Here is a 25,820-nt window from a genome sequence, read left to right on the forward strand (position 1 = left end):
AAAAATCGTGTAACTCCGGTCGAGCATTTATTATATAATTATAACTGACTAATAAGTTTTCCTTAGGTAGTGTAAAATGTATAAGCGCAATTGGTCTATCGACCCTAAACATTTTAGAGCGCAATTGGTATATCAACCCTAAAATGTTTAGAGCGCAATTGGTATATGAAAAGATAATTTTAAGCGCAATTGGTATACTCCCGTCCGGGCGCGTGTATTATTATTGTACGCTCCCGGCCCGCACAAAATATATAATTGTAACAAAAAAGAACAGTATATTATTTTTTTTATTAATTACCCCGTGACAACTTAGGCCATTGGGTGGTTTTTAACTATGGGGAGGGTACTGTGGGTTTTTGTAAACACGTGTGTTTTAGTTTGGCAGAATTTTTAAGTGGGCACCTGCAGGTATCTGCCATGCCCGGGTGGGGGGAAAGCGGCCTCTCTCTCCAGACACCGTAAGTCCGTAACTGCCCGAAAAGAAGTGCCATCCGAGACCAAGGTTTGAACCGGTGACGGTGCGCGTCGAAACTGACGCCTTAGTATGCTCGGCCACTTTGTCAATTATAACATAAAATGTTTGAATTTTGAATTTATCTCTAGCACTCATTTGATCTACAACATCAATTGCATTGCCATTATTTACAGAGACTAGTGAGTACCGTGCAGTCTTACGCGGTGCGACCGACCTGCAGTCGACAATAAACTTAAACAACTTTCACTTCTTCGATGAAATCATGAAAAATATTTATTTTTTTTCAAACTGTGTTTATCCTGTGGTATAATATATAAATAAAAGTTGACACACACAACAACACAAAAATAATAATAATATGGCGATTTGTGCCATGGCAAAAAAACAGTAATGATTTGAACTACGCCGGCGATTTGCGTACGGAAAAAAACAATAATAGTTACAATATAATATATAAATCACACCACTGTGATTTGCGCACGGCAAAAAAACAATAATAATTACAATATAATATATAAATCACACCATCGATTTGCACACGCAAAAAAACAATAAATACGAACAATATAATAATCAGGGCTTGCAAACGTTATAATAACGTTATGATTATAACGTTATATTTGATAAAAAACGATTGAAATTTGTAAACGTAATTATAACGAAAAACGATAAACATAAATAAATAAATAACACAAAACAAAACGTAACGTTTAACAAAATATATGATATATCATTAAACAAAACATAACGCAAAACGGTATATATTGTATTCCATTAAACAAAATAATTAATTTCCAATTATTTAATAATACTTAGTATTATTCAATTATTTATTCGATCCAAGAATTAATTTTATCCCGTATCCGGCCTATCCGGGAGATCCCGTATTAGATTTATTTTAAAATTTAATAAGAAGGTATTAATAGAATAATTTAATTACCAATAGCTAATAATAGTGATACTCTGATAATATTGTACTGTACTACGGTCGGAATTTATACCATTCAAGTTATTCAACTATTGTGTTCGGTGATCAGTTTGCTCAGATTTGTTCAGTCGTCAGTGTTTGAGTAATTGTATATTTTATATTTATTATTTTATAATAAAGTCCTTAGAGCCTAGGCAATTTATTAAATTCAATAATACATTATCACTTATAACTTAAGATTAATTATCATCATACTGTTTTATCATTTATTTTGTTTCCATTTCTTTACGAACTATGTATATTGTAATTTAATCTGTATCACTGTACTCTATATTTTGTAAATAATATGTAATTGGGTTATCTAACCCATTTAATTAAATAAATAAAATTACACAATACCTACTTAAAACTCAGAATAGGGAAATTATGTCCCCAAAAAAGGTCATAGTCATATACTTTTTAATTGCGGCCTGTGTACTTTTAAAACGGGTATCTAAATGCTTTTAAATATTAAATAACGATAGACGCAAAAATTGTATAACGTTTTAATTATGAATAACGTTAAACGCAAAAATTGTATAACGTTTTAATTCTGAATAACGATAAACACAAAAGTTGAATAACGTTTAAATTTTGAATAACGATAAACTCAAAATTTGTATAACGTTTTGATTGTAAATAACGTAAAACAATATTTTTTTTTCAAATGCAAGCCCTGATAATAATATGTAAATCACACCGTTAATTTGCGCATGGCAAAATTATGCTTCTTGCTGACACCGTAGAGCGAACTAGTTTTCGGCGGCCGTGTTAAATGTTCACACCGGTGAGTCGGCGGTGTATTATAACGCACCGGACGATTACTTTTTCCTTAAAATTCAACTGTCTCTCTTAAAATATAATAACATTTTTACTAAAGATAAGAAAATATTTTTTAAACTACTTTAAATTATAAATGAATTAAAACAAAATATCGATTTAATTATAATAATAATCATTTAATTTTTTGCAACATCACAGGTTTTACGTCTAATGTAATTGTGTTATGATTTTTAATTATCTATAGATTTTGAACACCATTTTTTTGTAAGCCTAAGAAAACGAAATATTAGTTATATATTAATTATCAAGCCTGGGCATTAACGAGTTAAAAAGTTAAAAAGTTAATTTTATCTTAACTTTTTAACTTAACTAGTTACTTTTGGATATTCATTAACTTAACTATTAACTTATTAAATTCTTTTTTTAATTAACGTGAAATCAACGAGTTGATTTTCATTTTACAGAATAAGTTAAGTTAATTTTTAAAAATTTTATATTTTTCCAATCACTCTGTACTCTAAAGAAACACCCTGTATAGTGATACATCAGAAAATATTTTATAATAAAAGGTTTTATATTATTATTAAATTAATTAATTATATTATCAAGTAACAATAAAAATATAGACATAATAATATAGTCCCATTATGACTCTATGGCATTATGAACTCTAAAGAAACACCCTGTATAGTGATACATCAGAAAATATTTTATAATAAAAGGTTTTATATTATTATTAAATTAATTAATTATATTATCAAGTAACAATAAAAATATAGACATAATAATATAGTCCCATTATGACTCTATGGCATTATGATTTATAGCTATACCATTATGGGTATATTATTGTTATCGATAACCGAAGTCGCCATTTCGGGAAAAAAATATAAATCCAACAAGCCTAAAAGTAAACAAAAACCAATTATCGATATTATGATTTTGTGTGATGTGGTCCTGAAATTTTATCATTGTTCAGTTGTGAACTTTTGGTTATACACGAACGACACAAACAGTATGCAGTATGCACGTTTATAATTTATTAAAATATAATATACTATATAAAATATAATAACTATATCTATATGACTAAAATGTGTATGCTGAAATAATAAAATATTATATAATTATCCAACTATTTCAACTTATTTATTATCTTTTACTTTAAATTATATGTTATATTTTAGTATTTTACTAAGTATGTAATACCTAGTACCTATCTATTTAATAAAATATTTAGTGATTATTTATTAAACACAGTAATATTCCATTTCAAACCCACACACACAAATAGTATCTGTTTTCAAGGCTTGATTAAATAATATTAATTCATTATTTTTAGGTATTTATTTACTACTTATTATATATAGGTAAGGTAACTACTGTTCTTTTTTTAGAAATGAAAACTTCAATGAAGTTCAATAATATACTGTATAGAGTATAAACATTTTTTCTAGCCACAGTCCAATAATTAGTTTTGGGTTTCAGGGTTTGTAAGAAAATAAAATATGCGTAAAAAAAAAATTAACTTTTTTTAACTTAATAAAAAGTTTAAAAAAAATGTGTATTAACTTTTAACTTAACTGAGTTAACCTAAAATTAAATTAACTTTTAACTTTTAACTTATTGTTATTGGTGCATATTAACTAAACTTAACTGAGTTAAAAAAAATCATTAACTTGCCCAGCCTTGTTAATTATTATTATCATTATTATCTCCATATAAATAAAAATAATATAGACTTATCGGCTATTGTTGAATTTTATGTGAAAATGAAAATAATTATATTTTTAAATTATAAAAACGTTTTTTATTTTGGTACCTACATAATCCAGTCTGTTGTTGTAAACGCGAGTGGTCGGGTATGACTATATTATATAATAAGTTTATTGTTCTACCATATGGGTATAATATTATTATTATTTTCTGTCAGTCTTGTAAAATCATTTAAAACAGAACCCCACAGCAGCACCATCATAATACACTATATAATATAATATATTATTTCTACCCAGTTATCTGTATAGAATTAAAACATTTTCTTTTTTTCTGTGTGGATTTTTTATATGCAGCCAAGTCATAAGATAAACAGACGCGTATTAACGAATTTGTCATGGGGAGGGTCCAGATCATTTTCAGAAAACAGAGCTGCGGGGGCAAAGCTTCCCATACCACACATTAATTCTTTACTAAACAAATATACCATATTTATAAGACGATATAAAATGTTTGAGTTTTGAATTATTATATAATAATATGTACAAAACAAATTAAAAAAAGCGGGTAAGTGGATGTTGCTCTACTGAACTGTAAAGGTACGGTTTCCTAGACGCGACCGGTCGCCGAGACAGGTCGCTGCGACAGTCGCCGTCCGACTGTTAATATGTAATTCCTATTATCTGGTTTCCAACGCACGACTGTTGTCGCGCGACTGAACTTTATCGTGGCGACCGGCGACACTACCGGTCCGAGAGCAGTGTATTGCGACCGATGCGCGCGACCGTCGATTTTTTTTAGTCACAAACCAACTTTTGGGTAGTGAATTTCGATCATCACGTGCATGAATATGGCTAAATTGCATTTTTCGGGAGAAGAAGAAGAACAACTCATCGAATTGGTTCGAAAAAATGTTGAGTTGTTTGATCTGTCACACAACAAATATAAAGATGCAGAACATAAAGATAGTATTTGGTTAGATATTGCTAACACCATCGGGAAATCTGGTATGTAATATTTATCTATAACATAATATATAATCTAGCAATAAGATTAATTTAATACAATACAATGGCGTAGATACAATTTTTTGCCTTGGGAAAGTGTTTTTGTTTCAAATTAACTTAATATAATATTATTACTATTCATAATAATAATATGTACCTTACTCAGGCCCGTATTTAGGGGGGGCACGGGTAGGCAAATGCCTGGAGGCGCCATGTTTCAGGGGCGGCAAAATATTTTAGGGAATATAAAAATGTAATGAAAAAAAAATAACTGCATTTCATTTAATATTTTTGTAGTTTGTATTTTAGAAAAATGTTGTGAATCACTGTCTATAGTAAAGTTGTATTATTGCTACGGACTAAGATATTATGTAATATAATATAATATATGTATAAATAGTATATTTTAGTCATTTCAATGACTGAACCGATAAGATAAAATACTATGGCTTATCTATATAATATATATAATATATAGTAATAATATAGAACCGACACGTGCACAATTTTAATATCTTATCTTAAGTCTGTATAGTATCCAACTAACTTATTATTATTTTAATATTATTATGTAGTATTTTATATTATTTTAGTTGACGACTGCAAAAAAAAATGGAAGTATATACGCGATTCACACAATCGCTGCAAAAGAAAACTCGGCACCGGGTCTGCAACTTCAGCGAAAAAATGTTTACCTTCAGCAGATCGTGCATCTTTTCTAAATACAGTTCAAAACGAACGGAGGTATCTATACAAATTTTTTTTTAATAAAATGTATCAAAAGCATACTTATATACCTACCTAATAATATTAATATTAATAATAATAATAAATATTTTCATTAGTTCTACTTGCAACATCATACCACAGAGCGAGGAAGACAATGTCGAAGAAGATGTGGCCATTGATGGAGATTTGGGCGTTTTACCACTCCAGGATAAAGATTCCCCTGGATGTTCCCTAGTAGATAAGCGTGCACGGTCTAAAGTAGACAAGCTATCAGCGTTAGTGACAAAAAGGGCAGAAGAAAGAAACAGGACATTTAAACGAATTGAAGAACAAAATCAACTAATCTTAAATGCAGAAAAACACAAAGATGATGATATCGATTTATTTTTTAAAAGTTTGGCATTAAGTGTTAAAAAACTGCCACAGGCAGCCATAAAAGAAGCCAAACTAAAGGCATTAATTATGGTTAACGAACTTGAGGACAAATATAGTGCAATTTCAGCAACACCTTCAAGTACTTTTTTGCCTATTCAAACTTACAATAACTATGAATATTCTAGTACTAGTTCACCATCATCAATTGCATACAGTATGCCAGATAATCAAAGTACGACCTCACCAGATTTATTTCAACCACAAGCAACAGTTTCCACTTCTTTTTTCAGGTCAAGCGACTTAGGAATACAAAATGACGTACAATTTCACAATGAGTAACATAAACAATAATTAATTTAAATGATAATAAAATAATTAATAATGTAATATTAAAGTAATGATGTAATAATAATAATTTAATAATTAGAAAAAACACAACTTTGTAAAATTAAATTAATAAATTGTTAATAAAATAATATACAAGTTCATTGAAATCATAATCAAATAATAGTATTAGTAAATAATAAATTTAAAATATTGTGTTGTTCTGCCAATTTAATGCTCCTTCATGGTTGAAAAAATGTTTAAATCGATCCCTCACTTCAAATCCTTGCATATTAAAAAATCCTCCTACTCGATTTAATTCCAGCATGTTGCCCGTTGGCAAAGTTTGTTCACAGTCATATTCGTAATGCGGCTGTCTGTTGTCTTCTAAATATCCATCCCTTAACATGTTGTGTAAACAACAAGCTACCCATATTAAGTTGTCACATGTTGTACTTTCAATATTAATTGGTTGGTAAAAAACACGGAATACTTGGCTCAATAAACCAAATGCATTTTCAGTGACACGCCTTGCTCTACTTAATCTATAATTAAATATTTTTTTAGAGGCATCTCCCATACTAGATTTTCTAGAATATGGCTTCATTATATTTGGGTGCAAGCGAAATGCTTCATCTCCAATAATAACGTGAGGCACAACAATGTTTGAACCTGGAAGTGAACTTTCTTCAGGGAATCTAAATGACCCATTTAAAATTTGTTGACCAATAAGAGATTTAAGAAAAATGCTACTATCGCCTTCTTTCCCATAAGAGCCAATATCAACAATGACGAATTTATAATTTGCATCAACCATTGCCAAGAGAACGATTGAAAAAAAATCTTTATAATTAAAGTATAGAGACCCCGAATTGTGTGGACTTCGAATACGTACGTGTTTACCATCAATGGCAAGTATGCAATTAGGAAAGTTCCACTTATAGGAAAATTCATCAGCCTTTTTTTTAAAATCAATTTGAGATGAATCCGGTAAGAAAACTGGAACTAACTTTTCTTTTAAAACTGACAAGGTCTGTTTTATTATTATACTGATGTAGCTATGACATACTCGAAAACCAAAGGCCAGTGATCGAAACGATTCCCCAGTTGCCATGTACCTACAAAATAAAAAATAAAAATATGGTGATACATCCAGTTTTTAGTGTGGTTAAAATAAATGTGATAAGTGTAAATAAAAATACTATAAATATCTAAATACTATTAAAATACCTTAATGTCAATGCCAATTTTTCTGCGGCTGTTATCGGTTTCTTCACTCGGTTGCTAGGCAATTTTGTTAATTGTACCTCGACAAGTGATAACAGGAAATCAAATTGGTTTTTATTAACACGTAAAAACTCGCGAAATTTTGTTTCATTTCCTATTAAATGTCTACTTATTAAAATTTCAAAGTATCCTTCAGCTTTCCTATTAAGAAAAAGTGCATCAACTTTTTCTCTCTGTTCTGATTGTGTTGTGATTAATAACTCATCGTCCTCTTCCTCTTCCTCGAGAAGAAGTAACATAATTTTATTATTGTTAATAATTGTATTCATACTCATAATAAATATAAAATTTAACTTGAAAACACTAGCACTCACTGCACGAAAGCCACAATGATACTGATTACAGATATAGAATTTGATAGTTTTTTTTACGTCACCGGAGACTGGTCTCGGCGACCAGTCGCGCCTGGGAAACCAGCACGCGCCAACGACAGGTTATAGCGACCGATCGCGGCGACCTGTCTCGGCGACCGGTCGCGTCTAGGAAACCGTACCTTAAGTAAAAAAGTGATCAATGTATAATGCATTGTATTAAAATTGAATTCAATGATATATTATCATTGTATAAGAAAAACGATTCTGAGCGGAGACGGTTAGTCAGTCTGGATATTAGATTCTGAGTGAAGCAATGAATGTATTGATTTAAAATGATGTGTGTTTTTTTTAATTTTTTTATTTTTGTGTCTGTCATCACCTTTTAGGACAGTAAAAGTGCTTGGATTTTCTTCAACAGTAACTTTTCTGATAGGAAAGTGAATCTAGTTGGTACTTTGGGGAGGTCAAAAGTAGTTTCAAAAAGCGACGTGAAAAGCAAAAGAAAAATTAAGGAAAAACGGGAATTATTACGCAAAATCTATTTTTGAGAAAATTGATTTTGGTTTTTGGTGTAACTCTAAAACAAATGACCGTAGGGACATGACATTTTGACTGAATATTTATAATTGCATTTTCTATACACGATAAAATTTATAAAATATTTTGACTCTTTTTGAGCTGTTTACGGACATTGTCAGTTTTAAATTTTTTTAGTTTTTTTTTTCTATAAAATATATCAATAAAATTTTATTTGTTGGGTGAAAAAGCGTGAAAATTTAATTTAAGGCTCCTGATATATCGTTCTAATAGCTGTTGAAAAATATTAAAAATACATAGGCACAATTTTTTTTATAAGCATTTAAAGTTCAAATTTTGACAACATTTATCAAATTTATAATTTATTAATTATTTTGTGGTTAAAAATGTGTAAAATGTTTAACTTTAATGGCTAAAGATTGGAAATTTAAAACAAGGCTCCACGTAAATAGGTTATATATAAATTACTTTATTCACAATAATATCATCAAATATACTTGGTAATAGGCTGACTGACCGTTTTCGCTCAGAATCGTTTTTCTTATACAATGATATTATATCATTGAATTCAAATTTAACACCATCCTTTACAGTGACCCACTTGTAACCTACTGTACAGCAGAGCTACATCCACCTTTTTCTTTATATTGTTATTATTTATTATAGCCTTTAGCGGACAATATTATAATATTACACAGGTAGGTTAGGTGACTAGGCAATACAACTAGGATAATATTTTATAGACTAAACCAAAAATATAGAAAATAGACGGTTTTAGGTATTGTCCTCGACGTATCAAGGTAGGTATATTATGTTGTACCTTTAAATTTTATTGTGTCAATATTGTGAATAATGGATGATCCATTTGGTCACGATACAACGAACATTATTTGTTTATATTATTTGATTCTATGACAGGGGTCACCAATTAATACTTTCTTTGGGGACATTAAGAATTTGGATCATACAAATTCAAAGTACATAATATTTATGTTTTTTGTAATTTGAGTTGACAATTTCTATTTCATATGTAGATTTTCAATTTTTGACTTAGTAAGTTCAGTACCAATGGGAATTTTTAGCAAATGACTTATTTGAGGTCTCATATAATGACGTTTGATATTAAACGCTTTCATAAAAGCCACTGTTTGGTGACAAATCAAACAAACTGACAAGGCACCTACTCTACCTGGTAAAATATAACAATATAAGTCTGTTTTCAATCTCTACTTTTCATTTTTTTTATCCATGTTCAAATAAAAACAAAGAATAATAAACAAACCAAAAATTAATAAACAAAACGGATGAAAAACAAAAATTACGTCACAACGGACACTACCGTCGCACCGACAACTGACGGATTAACATCTGGGCGTATTAGTATCGACGTGTTGTACGTGTATTAAAATGTGTGACTTTACGTAATACCAAACTGTCGTAATTTCAAATATCTAATAAAACAAATACGATATGATTCACAGCTAGTATAATATTTGTTGCAGTCAAAAAAACTTAAGTCGCTGTTTCCCGCCTGGGTGTCTCCACCGAGGTCACCACTATATACCTTGGACACGTATATACGTTTGTGTTTATTTTAATATAATTTATATATCTATATGAATAGTCGTGTTCGGGGAAGATTGCGTATACAACTGTGAATTGCATGTTTTCTACATCGAAAAATATGTAAAAGCAATAATAAAAAAAACCATTCCGATTCGTCTGACGTGGCTTTGTATATATTTGTTTTTAATTTCGTTAAAGGACATCACAACACTAATTATTAAATAAATAGTGAATATTCAAATAATGAAAAAGGTTTTGGTAAAAATCCGAAATTAAAAAAATGATTATTCAACGAGATGATGAAAGTTGAAGAATAGCCACTTGATGTCATAGAGCCGACGAGTGATCAGCTGCCCATGTTTTACGTGTAAAAGTATTTTGATTTACACAATAATATTTATAACGTACAACTGTATTTCAGAATTTTTTTTTCATTATCCTAAGTATATTTATATCCTTAAGACGGTGATGTGTTTCAAAATGTAATATAGCTTGTTATTATATACATATTATAAGTTATAATTAAGTACAATTATTATTGAGTTCGAGACTCGCGTTGTATTGGCGTATAAACCAATATTTACGATATTTGCTATAATAGTTTTATCTACTATAAAAAAACTAGAAAGTATATCAAAATTAAAATCACACCAGTATCATAAACACAAAACAGATACTTAAGGTAAGAAAAAAAAATTTAAAACTACTATCATCAACGATTGAAATTGTTGTGTTAATCTAGACACTTCAGCTGTATGACATCACACGCATATTTTCAAACGACTATTTCTCATTGAATAATTAGTATTCAAGTGTGAGACCCACACCATATTTCTTAGATATTGGCATATATCAAATACAAGTAAACTTATTTATAATTATTATTGTATTATCGCCCCACCAATATAATTTATCTCCAATAACCGTCCCTTGTAGGTACCATGTTTCTTTTTATTTTCTATATTATTAAATTATCATGACAAGACTTTTAAATAAAATTAAATAATTGTAATCGGAATGTCGTTTACAATATTAATTGTACAATGGCTGTTGAGGCAGCTCAAATGCGAAGTAGCTACGAACAAACGATAATTAGAAAAATACATGGACACACATACACATACACACACACTTACTATCATTATAATTTTAGTCGTTATTACAACAACACACGTGTAGAACTTAAGTGTGTGAATACACATACCCAACAATAATGTAATAATACGCACCGTCACAGGACAATAAAGGCGTCGAACAAAGTTTCGGACAGAGTTATGGCGTGCCCATGGATCATTATTTGACTAGCGATGGGATTCGATTGGACGTCACGGGGTACGACGATTTTCTTATTCCTATTCGGTATTCCATTATATCTTGTACTATATACATATATACATATTGTATACCTGTATATATAATATATACATATATACAATATGCATACATACATACATACATACATACAGTGGTTGAAGTGATTGTGGGAGGAACGGTGGGATGACATTCTTCCACTTTTATAATTTACATTTTCCATCCCTCCACTTTTTTCGTCGAAAATAATGTATTCCCCTTATAATTATATACAAATATTATCGATGTATATTGTATAGTGTTGTTTTTCATACAATTTTAATTTATAAAAATAGTTATTTTTACGATGCTTTTTTCAATTAGTTTTACAATAATAAAATGAATAATTATTTTTATTAATATTACAAATAAGTATTATCACTTTTTTATTAATATTATTAATAGATAGGTACCTATTATTACTTTTTTATAAGAAATAAGTGCCTATTTGTTTGCTCGTTTAAGTTAAACCTCGTTTAATATGAAAATACTAGATCTAATAAATCTAAACGTAATTTTTTACACTATTACGTTGATAAGATAATATATTAATTTAGATCTTGGACGTTAGGTGTTTGCATGTTTTTAAATAATCATTCAAAACATAAATACGTGGTATATAAATTTGTTTCATATCATAATACTAGAAGTTGAATGCAATATTTTTTATATTGCATATTTATCTATTTTTTTTCATATAAAAGTGCATATAAAAGTGCATATTTTGTTGTATTTGTATTTGAAGTGTAAGTTTAACATATTACCTATACTATATTAAATACTATATTACATTTTATAAAATACATAGTATACATGGAACAATAGATAATATTATATTATACACACCTCGATCAATACTACCACACTTATAGCAACAATTAATTTTTTGACGAGATTTTCACGAAAACGCGTTTCTATTATATTATTGTTACTGTATTTTAAACTATATTAACCAGTAACCACATATTACTGCATTGACATAATAGTCAACGAAATGTTGTATTCAATAATAAAAATAATTTATATCACTTATCAGTCATTATCATTTTATAAAAATCCCGATTTGTATTAAAACCCTAATATCTTGATAAAAATTCAAAAACACGCAAACCATGTGGTTACTCTACTCTTTGAACAGTTAAAAAAATTTAAACAGTCAATCTTGCTGGTTTAATATAATATATATCATTATACACAATACGTACGAATCTCAGTGTTCGCGCGGACGATATAATTCAACTCAAACGTCGGAGGATATTTTAAGAGAGAGCATTCGATAGTGTAAAAGGAATGTGAACGAACGTGCGTATATAATGATATTGTTGTTATGTATGCAGCTAACATCATTTTAATTTGAAAAACCTATCGATTTAATAACACTTCGTAATATTATATGACAATTTTAAATAATAAAAACAATTATAATTTATTTTAAACGAACAATAATTTGATCACTCATGAGTTAATAAATGCCCAACAGAGATTGATGTATTGATCAAGATGGCTATATTATTTTATAATTTAAGCATTTTGACGAAAACAAATTGTAGGTGCTTAGTTCGTAATTCCTAAAAAAGGTTTTCAAATAATGTTACAATATATCAGGAGCCTTGCATAAAATGTTCACGCTTTTCTACCCAAGAAATAAGATTTTATTGATATTAATAGAAACAAAAACTAAAAAACTGACAATGTGCGTAAACAGCTCAAAAAGAGTCAAATTATCTTCAAAATATTATCGTGTATAGAAAATGCTAATATAAACATTCAGTGAAATTTTCAAGTATCTACAGTCATACGTCTTTTAATTACAACAAAATAAGAAAATCGTTACACGAGAAATCAAGTGAATATCAAATGTTGTAAAAATATGAATTTCAAACGCTCATAAAAATTTAATTTGACTTTCCTGTAGACATTTTTTTTTTGATAAAGGTAGATACACTTATGTATAATCTTGTATTACATATTATACTCGTATTTTGTCAATATTTGAACTTTAAATGCTTAAAAATAAAAACTGTGACTAGGGATTTTTAACATTTTTCAAATGTCATTGTAACAATATAGCAGGAGTCAATTTATATTCAATTTTCAAGCTTCTTTACCCTACAAATACAATTTTATTGATATTTGTAAAAAAGGTGGATAAGTTGATGTCGATCTGCTGTACAGTAGGTTTCAAGTGGGTCACTGTAATGGATGGTGTTAAGTTTGAATTCGTACTGCGCAGTTAAATATTATAAATTTTTATTTTATTATGTTACCGACAGAATCCAAATAAAAGACTACACGACAAACGACGATATTCTGCTACGCGTCGAGCTGCCAGCTGTTACGCATTGGAAACGTACGTGGAAAAACGTACGTTTCGTTGCTGCGAAATTGACTATTTATAACTCACGGCTTTGAAATTTAAAAAATCTAAAAAATAAATAAATTTGTGCATATGTATTCACTAAAAAAAGCACAAATATGCAGTATAATGTAATGCACTTATTATTTTATAAAATATTAAAATATTACTGTGGCAAAAATGCTTTTTTGAATAAAAAATATTGAACAAAACCTTTTTTATTATAACAAATTTACAATTAACACTAGGTTTTGAATAGGATAATTATGCCACTGGACTCAATAAAATGGTGATAATAATAACCCATCTAATCGGCCTGTCAGAAAAGCATCAAGCTGAATTTTCACACACACATTAAGATAATAACAGTGGTGATTCACGCACAAATTATAAAATAATATTGTGCTTTGCGCTTAAAACAAAATATTAATAATAATTAACACTATTAGAGAGAATAAATTTATAATATTAAATGATAGCTATTTGATCCCTATTTAACAGTAAAAACTGGGTATGTGGTTGTCACTCTGCTGTACAGTAGGTCACTGTAATGCATGGTGTTAAATTTGTTTTCAATTATATAATTTGATTAATAATAGGTATACATTATAAATTTATATAATAAATGTTGAATCGCGGGAAATACGTCGATAAAAAGTCTGTGGAAAAAAATCCATGAAAAAAAAATATAAAAATGTGTAAAATATAATCACAAGTAAAAACAGGTGGGTAAGTGCATGTCGCTCTGCTGTACAGTAGGTTTCAAGTGGGTCACTGTAATGTATGGTGTTAAATTTTAATTCAATGATATAATATCATTGTATAAGAAAAACGATTCTGAGCGAAAACGGTCAGTCAGCCTATGATATTACCAAGTATATTTGATGATATTATTTTGTATAAAGTAATTTATATATTACCTATATACGTGGAACCTTGTTTTAAATTTTTAATCCTTAGCAACAAAAGTTGAACATTTTATAAATTTTCAACTACAAAATAATTATTAAATTTTAAATTTTAAATGATAAATGTTGTCAAAATTCGAACTTTAAATGCTTATAAATAAAAATTGTGCTATGTATTTTTAATATTATTCAACTGCTATTGTAACAATATACGAGGAGCCTTGCATAAAATTTTCACGTATTTCTACCCAACAAATAAGATTTTATTGATATTTATAGAAAAAAAAACTAAAAAATTGAGAACTGACAATGTCCGTAAACAGCTCAAAAAGTATCAAATTATTTTCAAAATGTTATCGTGTTTAGAAAATGCTTATATAAACATTCAGTAAAATTTTTAAGTATCTACAGTCATACGTTTTTTAATTACAACAAAATAAGAATATCGTTACATGAGAAATCAAGTGAATATCAATTGTTGTAAAAATATGAATTTCAAACGCTCATAAAAATTTAATTTGTCTTTCTTGTAGATATTTTATTTTTCATAAAGGTAGACAAACTTATGTACTTATCTTGTATTACATTTTCAAATCTTAGATTTAAAAAGAAAAATGTTTATGAATTCTCAACTCAAAATAATTAGCTAATTTTCGTGATTTATCCGTATTTTTTTAATATTTGAATTTTAAATGCTTTAAATAAAAACTGTGACTAAGGATTTTTAATTTTTTTTTATCTGCCTTTGAAACAATAACCTAGGAGCCTTCTATTAAATTTTCAAGCTTTTTTACTCAACATATTAAATTTTATTGATATTTATAGAAAAAAAAAACTAAAAAAAATGGAAATTGACAATGTCCGTAAACAGCTCAAAATAAGTCAAAATGTTATGGTGGTCTTATTAAAAATTAAGAGAGGTTATGAATTTCAACTCCTGAATTTATACTTTGTATGCGATACCTACCAATATAGGCCTACCAATAAGTATAACCTATATGGTTCAAATTACAAGTTTATCCCACTACGAGAAGAGTACCACAAAACATTGCACTTTTTTCATTTCACAATTTTTTTAACCCCCATACATACCTAAGACATCAATGTCAACAATCGAATTCCATTTACCATTTTACCATAATTACTTTAGCCACCTAATGAATCCAAATTTATGATATTATAAGAAAAGTAACTGTGAAGTAATTAGTTACGATTATCTATAATAACAAATTAAAATAATAATATTGATTTTGATGATTGTATGTTAAAATAAAAATAATGAACTATGTTTGCCAACAATTTTGTTTATGTTTCTTTTTGAGTGTCATTAGATTACTGATTAAACTACTTAAGTGTATACAAAGGTAGTTATATATAGATATTTATTTAAATTACAGGGAACAATTAGTTTGAGGGAAATGTTCATCTTTGAAGTACTATCCTATAAAAAGTTTAAAGAATGACGAAAAAACGAAAAAACAAACTGTCGAATTACAGTAAAATAGATTTTGTAAGTCATTTTTACACGTGAAAATAAAAACAAATTGACGACACCGTGCGTGATCACGGAGTGGGCATCTTTCTCGTGCCGTTTGTGGTCGATATTATATTACTAACTACCAAGTACCTGTCTATCAAATTTAAGGTGATATATTGTATATACGTATATATAATATATATTATAAACTAAATTTATGCTAAGGACTTACGTAAACAACATAATTTATATTTATAAAATATACGGAATCGGGTGGTAAAAGGTATATTGTGCAGAATCACGTAATCATTTTTATATAATATTAAATTTCAAACTATTGTTTAAATGGTAATTCCAAACGGTTATCAGGCCATAGCAAGCCATGGAATTATAATTCACACGTATCAAAGAGGGTTCTAAGCGATTGCAATATTCGTGCATTTAGATCAATAATAATGAATGAATTTCTAGCCATCAAATTTTAGTTTTTAAAAATAATTTGGATTCGTCGGCCCTTTTTCTATGTTTTGAAGGAAAACATTTTTTTTCCTTGGCCCTTTATAGAGCATGTTTATTTGGGGAAAATAAGTTAATTAATTTGGAACCGTACGTACCTACTACATAAACTCTAACATACAATTATTGAATTAAATAATATTTTTTTAATCTTGTAATTAAATCATTATCACTCGTAAGTAGAACACGAATGTTTGATCAATCGTATTTATAAATTATACTATGTGTTAATTGATCGACATTTCAATTTTTTTTTATTTATGATTCTGAGTGGAGCGAAGAAGTTAGTGGTTTTATACAATAGTATTTATTTTTTTATTATTTTATCTCGTATACAAAATTATTATTAATTATTAATTAACCACTAAATAGGTCTAAATAACAAAACGACAAAATCATAAACATATTCATATTGTACATATTATTATACATATCATATTGTTATCAATATTATTATAGTGCTGATTATACAAAAACATGCCTAGATAACAGGGACGTCACGGATATGGGCCAGACAACAAATTTTTCCGGCAAAGAGACGTTAGACAGTAGGAATGGGTTCTTGATAATATTTTAGTGATTTGTTTTATGTTTTTTTTACATCTGAAATCTGAATTAAAGTGTTTTTGACCTGAAACCCGAGTTTAATAGTATAACCGTCACTTGTATCGACATTTTCCCTGTTTGTTATTTAGTTATTTATTAAATTATTAGTTTCATGCAGTCGACATTATCTAGTAGTTACTCGATTATATCGGTCGGTACTTATATTATATTTTATGCTCGTTAACGTCGACACTAGATGAATAGTCGAATTACAATGATAATTTTTCGAGATTTCTAACTACCGACCGCCTTATCAACGCATCTGATAATTATTACAAAGTTTGATATCCGACCCGTCGTATTAGCGTGATAACGTAGTATTACGTGTAATAGCACAATATTATACATTTATTAGTTTTTGATAAAAAGAACGCTTGCCAAGTCAAGAATCGGCATGTAAACTTTCTTGATTTTAGTTTTTAGAAATTAATGAACTGAGATATCACACCCAAGCGGTATAACAATTTGAATTCAGAGAAATCTTGCTCCCTTTTATAATTTACAATATATTTCGATCATTATGTATTATTTATTTTACATAGGTGAAACATAACAATTTGTATTGGTTTTGTTATTAGACGTGATGGTTCGAATAGTTATAATATAATATAATATATTATATTGGCATATAGCCGCACCCCCGTCGGTGTATTTGTATAAAATCAATAATATTATTCTATAAGATACGGTGCAATAAACATATATCACCACAATGCCACGAGGGTCTCTCACTGTCGCATTTTACCTCTGGCTGGCTGCGGATTAGCGGCGTGGTCGAGGGTGGGAATGTGAATGTTTTCAAAATGTCTATATATTTATATTTATTTTTAAAATATTCTCTCGTTGTGAGTCTATCACTATAAAGTTTAAGATAATATATTATGATACGCGATTTAATAATTTTAATTTTTCACGTAAATGACATTTTTTTGATTTTTTAAATGACTATACAACTACAAAAACCTATTTTTTTTTATTATTGCGTGGGAATATAGTGCTTTAATAAAGAATAATTTTGGTGGTCTAAAAAATGTTGTTAGACAATATTGCTTCCGTGTTTAAATATAAGTCGCGTTATACGCGTGACGTCATAAAACCACATCGTCCGACAGGCCTTATCTAATATACACGCGTTGAATTTATTTTGCGTGATTAAAATATTTCTAGAGAAAAATTGATTATAAGTACTAGTTATTAAAGTACATTTATAAAAAGGTTATATATTTCTTTAGATGGTCATATTATTTTTATTGTGTTAAAATTTGTTTTAGGGTAGTTTATATAGGAAAGACAAAAAATAAAAATTTAAAATATCGAACATAAATAGGTTATTATACATTAGTACCGATATTTAATAATATTATAATTTGTTATTTAATGTATTGACAAATGTGTTATTATAATTTATGATATAAAAACTAAAATAAATGCGTAAAAAAACTTCAAAATAAAATATATTAATTCAAACCAAAATACAAATATTATACGTAATTGAATTATTATAATTATCATTAACTATATAATATATTATTATATATTTACGCAAATTTTGAGCTGCACAAAAATATAATAATACGCGTGACCCTTCTGGTCTAACAATTTAAATGATATAATAAAGTAATAATAAAAACTCACAGATTGTGGAGCGCAGACTGGCCAGCTGCTGGTCCTGTGGTATAATATATAAATACAAGTTGACACACACAACAACACAAAAATAATAATAATATGACGATTTGTGCCATGGCAAAAAAACAGTAATAATTTGAACCACACCGGCGATTTGCGCACGGCAAAAAACAATAATAATTACAATATAATATATAAATCACACCACTGTGATTTGTGCACGGCAAAAAACAATAATAATTAAAATATAATATATAAATCACACCATCGATTAACACACGGCAAAAAAAACAATAAATAAGAACAATATAATATTATGTAAATCACACCGTCAATTTGTGCATGGCAAAAGTATGCTTCTCGCTGACACCGTAGAGCGAACTAGTTTTCGGCGGCCGTGTCTCGGAGTTCAGGTGCACGTTATAGTAATCGTGGAGAACTACCGTCCTCTTATATATGGATATTTGGCAGTAGCTTTACAATAATAAATGTGGCACCTAAAGGGGGGGGGGCTTAATGTATAGTCAGCATATTTTAAATAATAGGTAAATAATATTGTTATATATGTATAGCACTTGCCGACCCGTCACAGCTTCGCCTGTGATTAGTTGTTTATTTTGCCTTCAGGCGATGATATGTATAATTATTTATCGTTTTATGTGATTGGCAAGTAAATATAAAATACGGAAATGTTTCTAGCGGTATTAATGGTAAATATATTTTTATAGCAGAACCCGTGCACTTCGTTGCCCGTAAAAATCGAAAATCATAAAAATACTAACTACTTTTAGGTGTAACTTACTGCAGTAAAAGCAACTCAGCCACCCTGATAGGCAATCCGACTACGTTGAATCGCGGACAAAAGGAAACTTTTTCACCTTGGTAGGCAATGTTCAATAATTTGATTTGATGCAAGCTTGTATAGGGGCGCCATTTAGGGTATCGCAGGGTATACATTGGCGGCCCTATTTTTCACCGTATCATATTGGCCTGCCTTAATATCATGCTGGCGCCGATGTCCGATGTATCAGTTAAATTAAATTAATTGAAATAATTAATATGAGATAAAAATATTTTACAAGTAAAGGGATATACATTGATATACTTAGATATTAATGATATAGAAAGAAAACGTATATTAATGAATAATGATATTATAATTTAATCAGTGTTATCAGTTAAAATATTAGTTATTTTTCATCCCTAATAGTAAGGTAAGAAATGACTCCAGTTGTGATCTTTTGTCTGTCTAGTAAGGTTGTGTTACGATTAATATAGTTGTCCTCGCTCTCTTATCTATAATGCCGTGTAACGTCTGTAAATCGAACGTTTCACCAACAAAAAAAATCACGTGTTCTTTTTGTGGAAAATTTTTTCATCAAAACTGTTTGTCTAATTACAATAAAAACAAAAATGACCCACTAAACTGGATATGTGATGAATGTGAACAAGATATAATTATTAAAAAAAATGTTACCTCAAGGAAGAACCGTCAAGAAAATTAAAAAATAATTGACATCAACAATGTTAATAATATAACTTCGGTTGATATTAATGAAATAAAAACATCGATCAGTAAGATTTTAAATAAATTAAATAATCTAACAACATCCTACAACGCAATTGAAAAATCTATGTCCTTTTTATCTGATAAAGTGGATGAGTATAATTTAAAATTACAGAGCATAATCAAAAAAGTGAATGATAATGACACTAGACTAAATACTTGTGATACTAAAATTGCTAAATTTCAACGAGAAATTGATATTTTAAAAGGTAATATTAATATTACAGAACAAACAAAACTTGCTAACAACCTAGATATAACTGGTGTACCCAAAACGACAAATGAAAATTTAAAGGTAGTAATTTCTACTTCAGCTAAAATTGTTAAAGTTGAAGTAAAAGAAGAACACATAAATAAAATTTACCGTTTAAAACATAAAGATGAAAATAATAGTCGTGTTATCGTTGAATTTAACAATAAAGAAGTGAAGAATAATTTATTATCCGCCATCAAATCCAGAGTTAAGACGAAAATTCCTATCCTAGCAAAAGAAATACATAATAGTTTTCCTGAAAATCACATTTATGTGAATGAACAATTATCTGCTGTAAATAGAAAAATGTATTGGCTTGCAAAACAAATATCTAAAAAATACAAGTATGATTATGTCTGGGCAAACGGAAGTGGAGTCTTTATGAAAAAAGCGGAAGGTATGTATGGTACGCGTATTACTAATCTGTCCCAATTAATGGCAATTGATACCGAAAAATCATTTGATCAACTATGGAATGATAATTAAGCCTCATCGTTAGTCAAAAACTTAACCAATTTTAGTATTTTAGTTTATTTTTATGAAAAATATGAATAATACCGATATCAATTTTTTACTTAACAATATTATGGATATTAACAATGTTAAAACTATATCAGTTAATTATATTGACGATATAAAATTTAATAAAAATTGTATTAGTGTATTTTCGATGAACATTAGTAGCCTTAAAGCACATATTAATGAACTAATAACATACCTAAGTTCCATAAACAACAGATTTGATATAATAGTTTTAAGTGAGATATGGATGAAAGACGAGTGTGATATAAAAATTAATGGATACCAAGTGTTTCATTCTTTAGGATTAATAAATAAATCGGATGGGGTTTCCGTACTTATTAGTGATGACTGTACATTTGACAACATTTCTACTCAAATTGTTGATAACTGCAGTTCAATACAATTATCAGTAAATAAAGGTGGGTTTCAGTATATAGTTACAGGTATATATCGGTCACAATGTTATTATACTAAACAGTTTATTACCTCATTAGATGACTATCTTTCAGATAATGGTTTTAAAAGTAATCATATAATCTGTGGTGATATTAACATCAATTTGTTTTCCAATTCATTTGAATCTAATGCATATCTTAATACAATGGCCAAGTTTGGATTTACCTCTGCAATTAACGATTTCACTAGAGTTAATGGCAATTCTAAAACATGTATTGACCATATTTTTGTAAAACAATCTAAGACTATAGCTGATCACGCTATCATAAATGGTAGTACATTTACTGCATATATCCTTAAATGTAATATAACTGATCACTTTAGCACTATTATTATTAACGATATACCGCCTCTCATCGATAGAAACAATAGTATTAATTATACTGAACGGATCCTTATTAACTTTGACCATCTTAATATGCTAATTAGTACCGAGAATTGGGATTGGCTAAATCATTATAATTGTGTAGATAATATGATTGAAAAATTTAATCAGGTGCTAAATTCGTTTATTAATTCATCCTCAACCAATATTAAGCATTGTAAATCTAAAAATAAAAAAATTAAACAATGGATTACTAAAGGGTTAATTACGTCAATAAGAAATCGAGAAAAATTATCTAAGAAATTACTCAAACAACCATTCAATACGTTACTTAAATGTAAATACGTTAAATATAGGAACATATTAAATAATACAATTAAGCTAGCCAGGAACCTTTACTATCAAAATCTTATAAATCTTGCGGGCTCAGATTCTAAAAAAATATGGAATTTAATTAAAGATGTATCATACACTAATAAATCAAAAAAATCGAATGTTAGCAATCTAACAAATAACGATGGTGAAAAAATAACTGGAAAGCAAAACATAGCACACGAGTTTAATAGTTTCTTCTATAAAGTCGGCAGCGTAATTTCTAATAATATTAAGTTTAGCAATTTCCAACCTATAAGTTTTGATACACTAAACAAAAACTGTTATATTTCTGAAACTATATTTTTAAAACCAATTGAAACACTTGAAGTCCTTAACCTATTAAATAGTATTAAAAGTTTCAATTCCTTTTCTGAAAACTCGATATCTAATTATATTCTTAAAAAAACGTCAAATGCTATAGCTGTACCCTTATCTATAATATTTAATAGCTTTATTTCTAATGAGAAATTCCCTAAATCATTTAAAGAATCTATAGTTATACCTATTTACAAAAATGGCGATAAAAGTAAATGTTCGAATTACAGGCCTATATCGCTCACTTTAACTCTGTCTAAATTATTTGAAAAGTGCCTTAAAAGTAGGTTATTAGACTTTTTAAACAAACATAATTTTTTTCACAATAATCAATTTGGTTTCCGAAAAAATGTAGTAAAAAAGTAAGATCGGAGTTTACATTAAAAAAGTTCAAAATCGGTGCAATTTACATGCGCCACCAATACACACTTAACATATATATACGTCACATAACTAGTTCATTAGTTTTTACACGACAAACATAACTGATCCTAGCCGTGCTATAACACCACTATACACAATATTATTTATGTATATTACACTTTAATGTTGGTCAGTAGGACGAGTAAAACGATATTGCACAAAACATTGGGTACCTAACCATGATCGTGGATTATATATACGTTCCAAGTTCAAACAGTATTACACAATGTATTCGATTTTAAGGCACTCCAAAAACTTCCATTTTATATAGAACTCACATACAAATAAAAATATATTAATAATTTAATTTTAAAATAATTTGATAACTTCAAATACTAAGCGTGAAAATTTCTTTATGAAGTACTTTATAAAATACAATGTGTGAAAATGATACTCAAATTTAAAAGCAAAATGCCCATGATCACTAATTTTATGGAAAATTAAAATGTTTTCGTTAGTTTATTAGTGTTTATTTTGAAAGTTATTATTTAAAAAATTAGAACCAGGGCAATAAATTATTATGTAAAAACGTATAATCCATCAACCTTACGTTATCCAGTAATATCTAGACCCTGAAAAGTTCAGTTGTGTTGAGTTTTTATCTTCTGATGTGGAGCGCTCATGTCGTAAATTGTCTTTGGGTTTGTTCAACCGCAACATCATTGATCCTTTGAGGGGCGTTGCCTTTGAATAAAACATCATGCATGACAAGCCTTCGCACGATGTGGTACCGCTAACTGCCATCATGTTCATCACGGAGTTCGTCATCTTGTACAACTTATATGTATGCGAGGACAATATAAATAAAAAACAAATTAATCAATGTAAACAGAATACTATGTGAGAAAGCTCAAATTGTAGGGAAGCACGTATTGGTGGTAAAATGCTCTATTTTTGTCATCTGCATCTAAAAATTACATCGTGGTTCTAGGTTATTTTGTACGGTCAAGCATTAAAAGTGCAAAACATGGACAATTAATATAGTCAGGAAAAAATTTTAATTTCAGAACGCGTACACTTAGTATTGTTATGTAGTATATTATACATGAAGCCTATATATTGTATATATACATTATATACCTAAGTAGGAAGTATATAATATTATATTGACAATTATAAATATGTAAAAATTAAAAATTAAATCACAAATGTTTTAAAATATAGTATATTAATAATAGTCAAAATAATCAAAGTTTTTTTAGCTAACTGGTTAGATAACAGCTAAATATTATTTGGTGCTATAATACATAAATATTATAAATTAATTTAGAAACTTGATAACCTAAAAATCTTAAAATTATCAAATAATCAAATATGATTACAAATTATAATTGTATTATATTATTATCAAAAGTTATGTTAAAAGTAAATTAAAAATGTGTAAAATATAAATATGTCAAAATGACAAATAAAAATTATTTTGGATAGGTAATAAACTGACTCATGATTCCCTCTTATTTGGAATACTCATATTTACAAAATAATAATTTAGCTAAATAATATGGTCTGGTCATGACTTCAGACTTGTTTACATTATATATATATATTATGTGTATATTAGTACGTAGTGTCATTGTTCTGAAATCTAAAATTTGGCTGACCATACAAAGTATCCGCGTTATGCATTTTAAACACTGTACAAGGTAACCGTTTACCCTATATCGTTCGTATGTTTATAAATTGATAATCTTTTTTATAACATATTGTCATACAAATGGTTTTAAGTGTCTAATGAAATTTACTGTTATATTAATATAATTTATTATTTATGAGTAAACTGTAATTAAATTAGTTAAAATATTTAATTTTCATTAAATCTCGATGAAGCTATACTCTGTCTCAAATAAGGGTGTAACCTCAGGAGACACTTATTCTGTAACACCACATAATTCTAATTCTGTAGCAATCATGTTACAAGACACCAATGTTTAGATTGTTTGAATTATTTGAGACAAAGTATACCTAGTAATGAGAAACCTGAAAACATATCATTAACTAAATTAATTATGATAATATGGAATTAAAAAAATGGAATGATCTATTCTCAGTTAATTTTATAATTAATGCAAATATGTTTTCAGATGTACTGGTTGGAAAACCTAATATATTTGTAGGCACAATATACTTACGACACATCTGGTCTGGATTTTGCCCACCGGTTTGAGGACAAGGCCGTTGAGTCTGTACACTTTTCCATTGTCGAATTCTAGTAGTGGCGTGGCTGATTGTGATGTACAAGAAAACATCAATTGGTCCACATCTGCATAGTCGCCTAACGATAGAATAATAATAACGCGTAAGCTCGATGAAAGTGGTATGCCATATTTTTAAATCGTATTCCTACATTATAATTCATATAGTGATGAGTGGAGGTCTTACGTCTTATCCCTTAATGAATCATCAGACAATTTATCATATTACTGTGTTCAGTAGGGTCGTGTCGTCAGATTGTGTTTGATTGTGATGGGAGGGTGGGGGGGGGGGGGGGTGGTGGTGACACGAAGGGCACAGACGAGATAGGTATAAATTATTAGGGGTAAAAAACTTGTTATGCTTATTTTTTGGTAGGTGTTTCAATTCTTTATTATATCTAAAATGAAATTCTAAGAGAGATTCTTAAGAGGGCGTCACACCCGCAAGTGTTGTCTCTGTATTACAAATG

At 28.6% G+C, this 25,820-nt stretch overlaps 3 protein-coding genes and 1 pseudogene across 3 annotated transcripts in view; 1 reads left to right on the forward strand and 3 right to left on the reverse strand.

The window, feature by feature from the left end:
• LOC132935780 (uncharacterized) overlaps positions 1 to 18,986 on the reverse strand; it is a 54,299-nt gene extending 35,313 nt beyond the window's left edge. Inside the window, exon 1 of the mRNA XM_061002392.1 lies at positions 18,929 to 18,986. The gene's annotated coding sequence lies outside the window, so the exon portion shown is untranslated. The remainder of the gene's footprint in view (positions 1 to 18,928) is intronic.
• Positions 4,791 to 6,480, forward strand: LOC132937223 (uncharacterized). The gene is made up of 3 exons (XM_061004040.1): positions 4,791 to 4,948; positions 5,542 to 5,692; positions 5,794 to 6,480. Exons 1-3 carry the CDS (start codon positions 4,792 to 4,794, stop codon positions 6,389 to 6,391), a joined length of 906 nt encoding a protein of 301 aa, XP_060860023.1. The 5' UTR covers position 4,791; the 3' UTR covers positions 6,392 to 6,480.
• Positions 6,486 to 7,957, reverse strand: LOC132937222 (uncharacterized). Its single transcript, XM_061004039.1, has 2 exons — positions 7,607 to 7,957; positions 6,486 to 7,494 (listed from the first exon to the last, which is right to left on the reverse strand). The coding sequence occupies exons 1-2, from the start codon at positions 7,936 to 7,938 to the stop codon at positions 6,582 to 6,584; spliced, it is 1,245 nt and encodes a 414-aa protein (XP_060860022.1). The 5' UTR covers positions 7,939 to 7,957; the 3' UTR covers positions 6,486 to 6,581.
• Positions 18,987 to 23,704: 4,718 nt separating the features above from the next.
• Positions 23,705 to 25,424, reverse strand: LOC132935790 (uncharacterized; annotated as a pseudogene).
• Between the last annotated feature and the right edge of the window lie 396 nt (positions 25,425 to 25,820).

Source organism: Metopolophium dirhodum, chromosome 1, assembly GCF_019925205.1.
Source record: "Metopolophium dirhodum isolate CAU chromosome 1, ASM1992520v1, whole genome shotgun sequence".
NCBI classification, from domain to species: Eukaryota; Metazoa; Arthropoda; class Insecta; order Hemiptera; family Aphididae; genus Metopolophium; species Metopolophium dirhodum.

What these genes read in the sequence shown, in the direction of transcription:
- LOC132937222 (XM_061004039.1), bottom strand. Translation starts at nt 7,938, where the DNA reads ATGAGTATGAATACAATTATTAACAATAATAAAATTATGTTACTTCTT. An exon ending in AAATTGGCATTGACATTAAG is followed by an intron (nt 7,495 to 7,606) that starts GTATTTTAATAG and finishes TTTATTTTGTAG; the next exon opens with GTACATGGCAACTGGGGAAT.
- LOC132937223 (XM_061004040.1), top strand. Translation starts at nt 4,792, where the DNA reads ATGGCTAAATTGCATTTTTCGGGAGAAGAAGAAGAACAACTCATCGAA. An exon ending in TAACACCATCGGGAAATCTG is followed by an intron (nt 4,949 to 5,541) that starts GTATGTAATATT and finishes ATATTATTTTAG; the next exon opens with TTGACGACTGCAAAAAAAAA. An exon ending in ACAGTTCAAAACGAACGGAG is followed by an intron (nt 5,693 to 5,793) that starts GTATCTATACAA and finishes TATTTTCATTAG; the next exon opens with TTCTACTTGCAACATCATAC.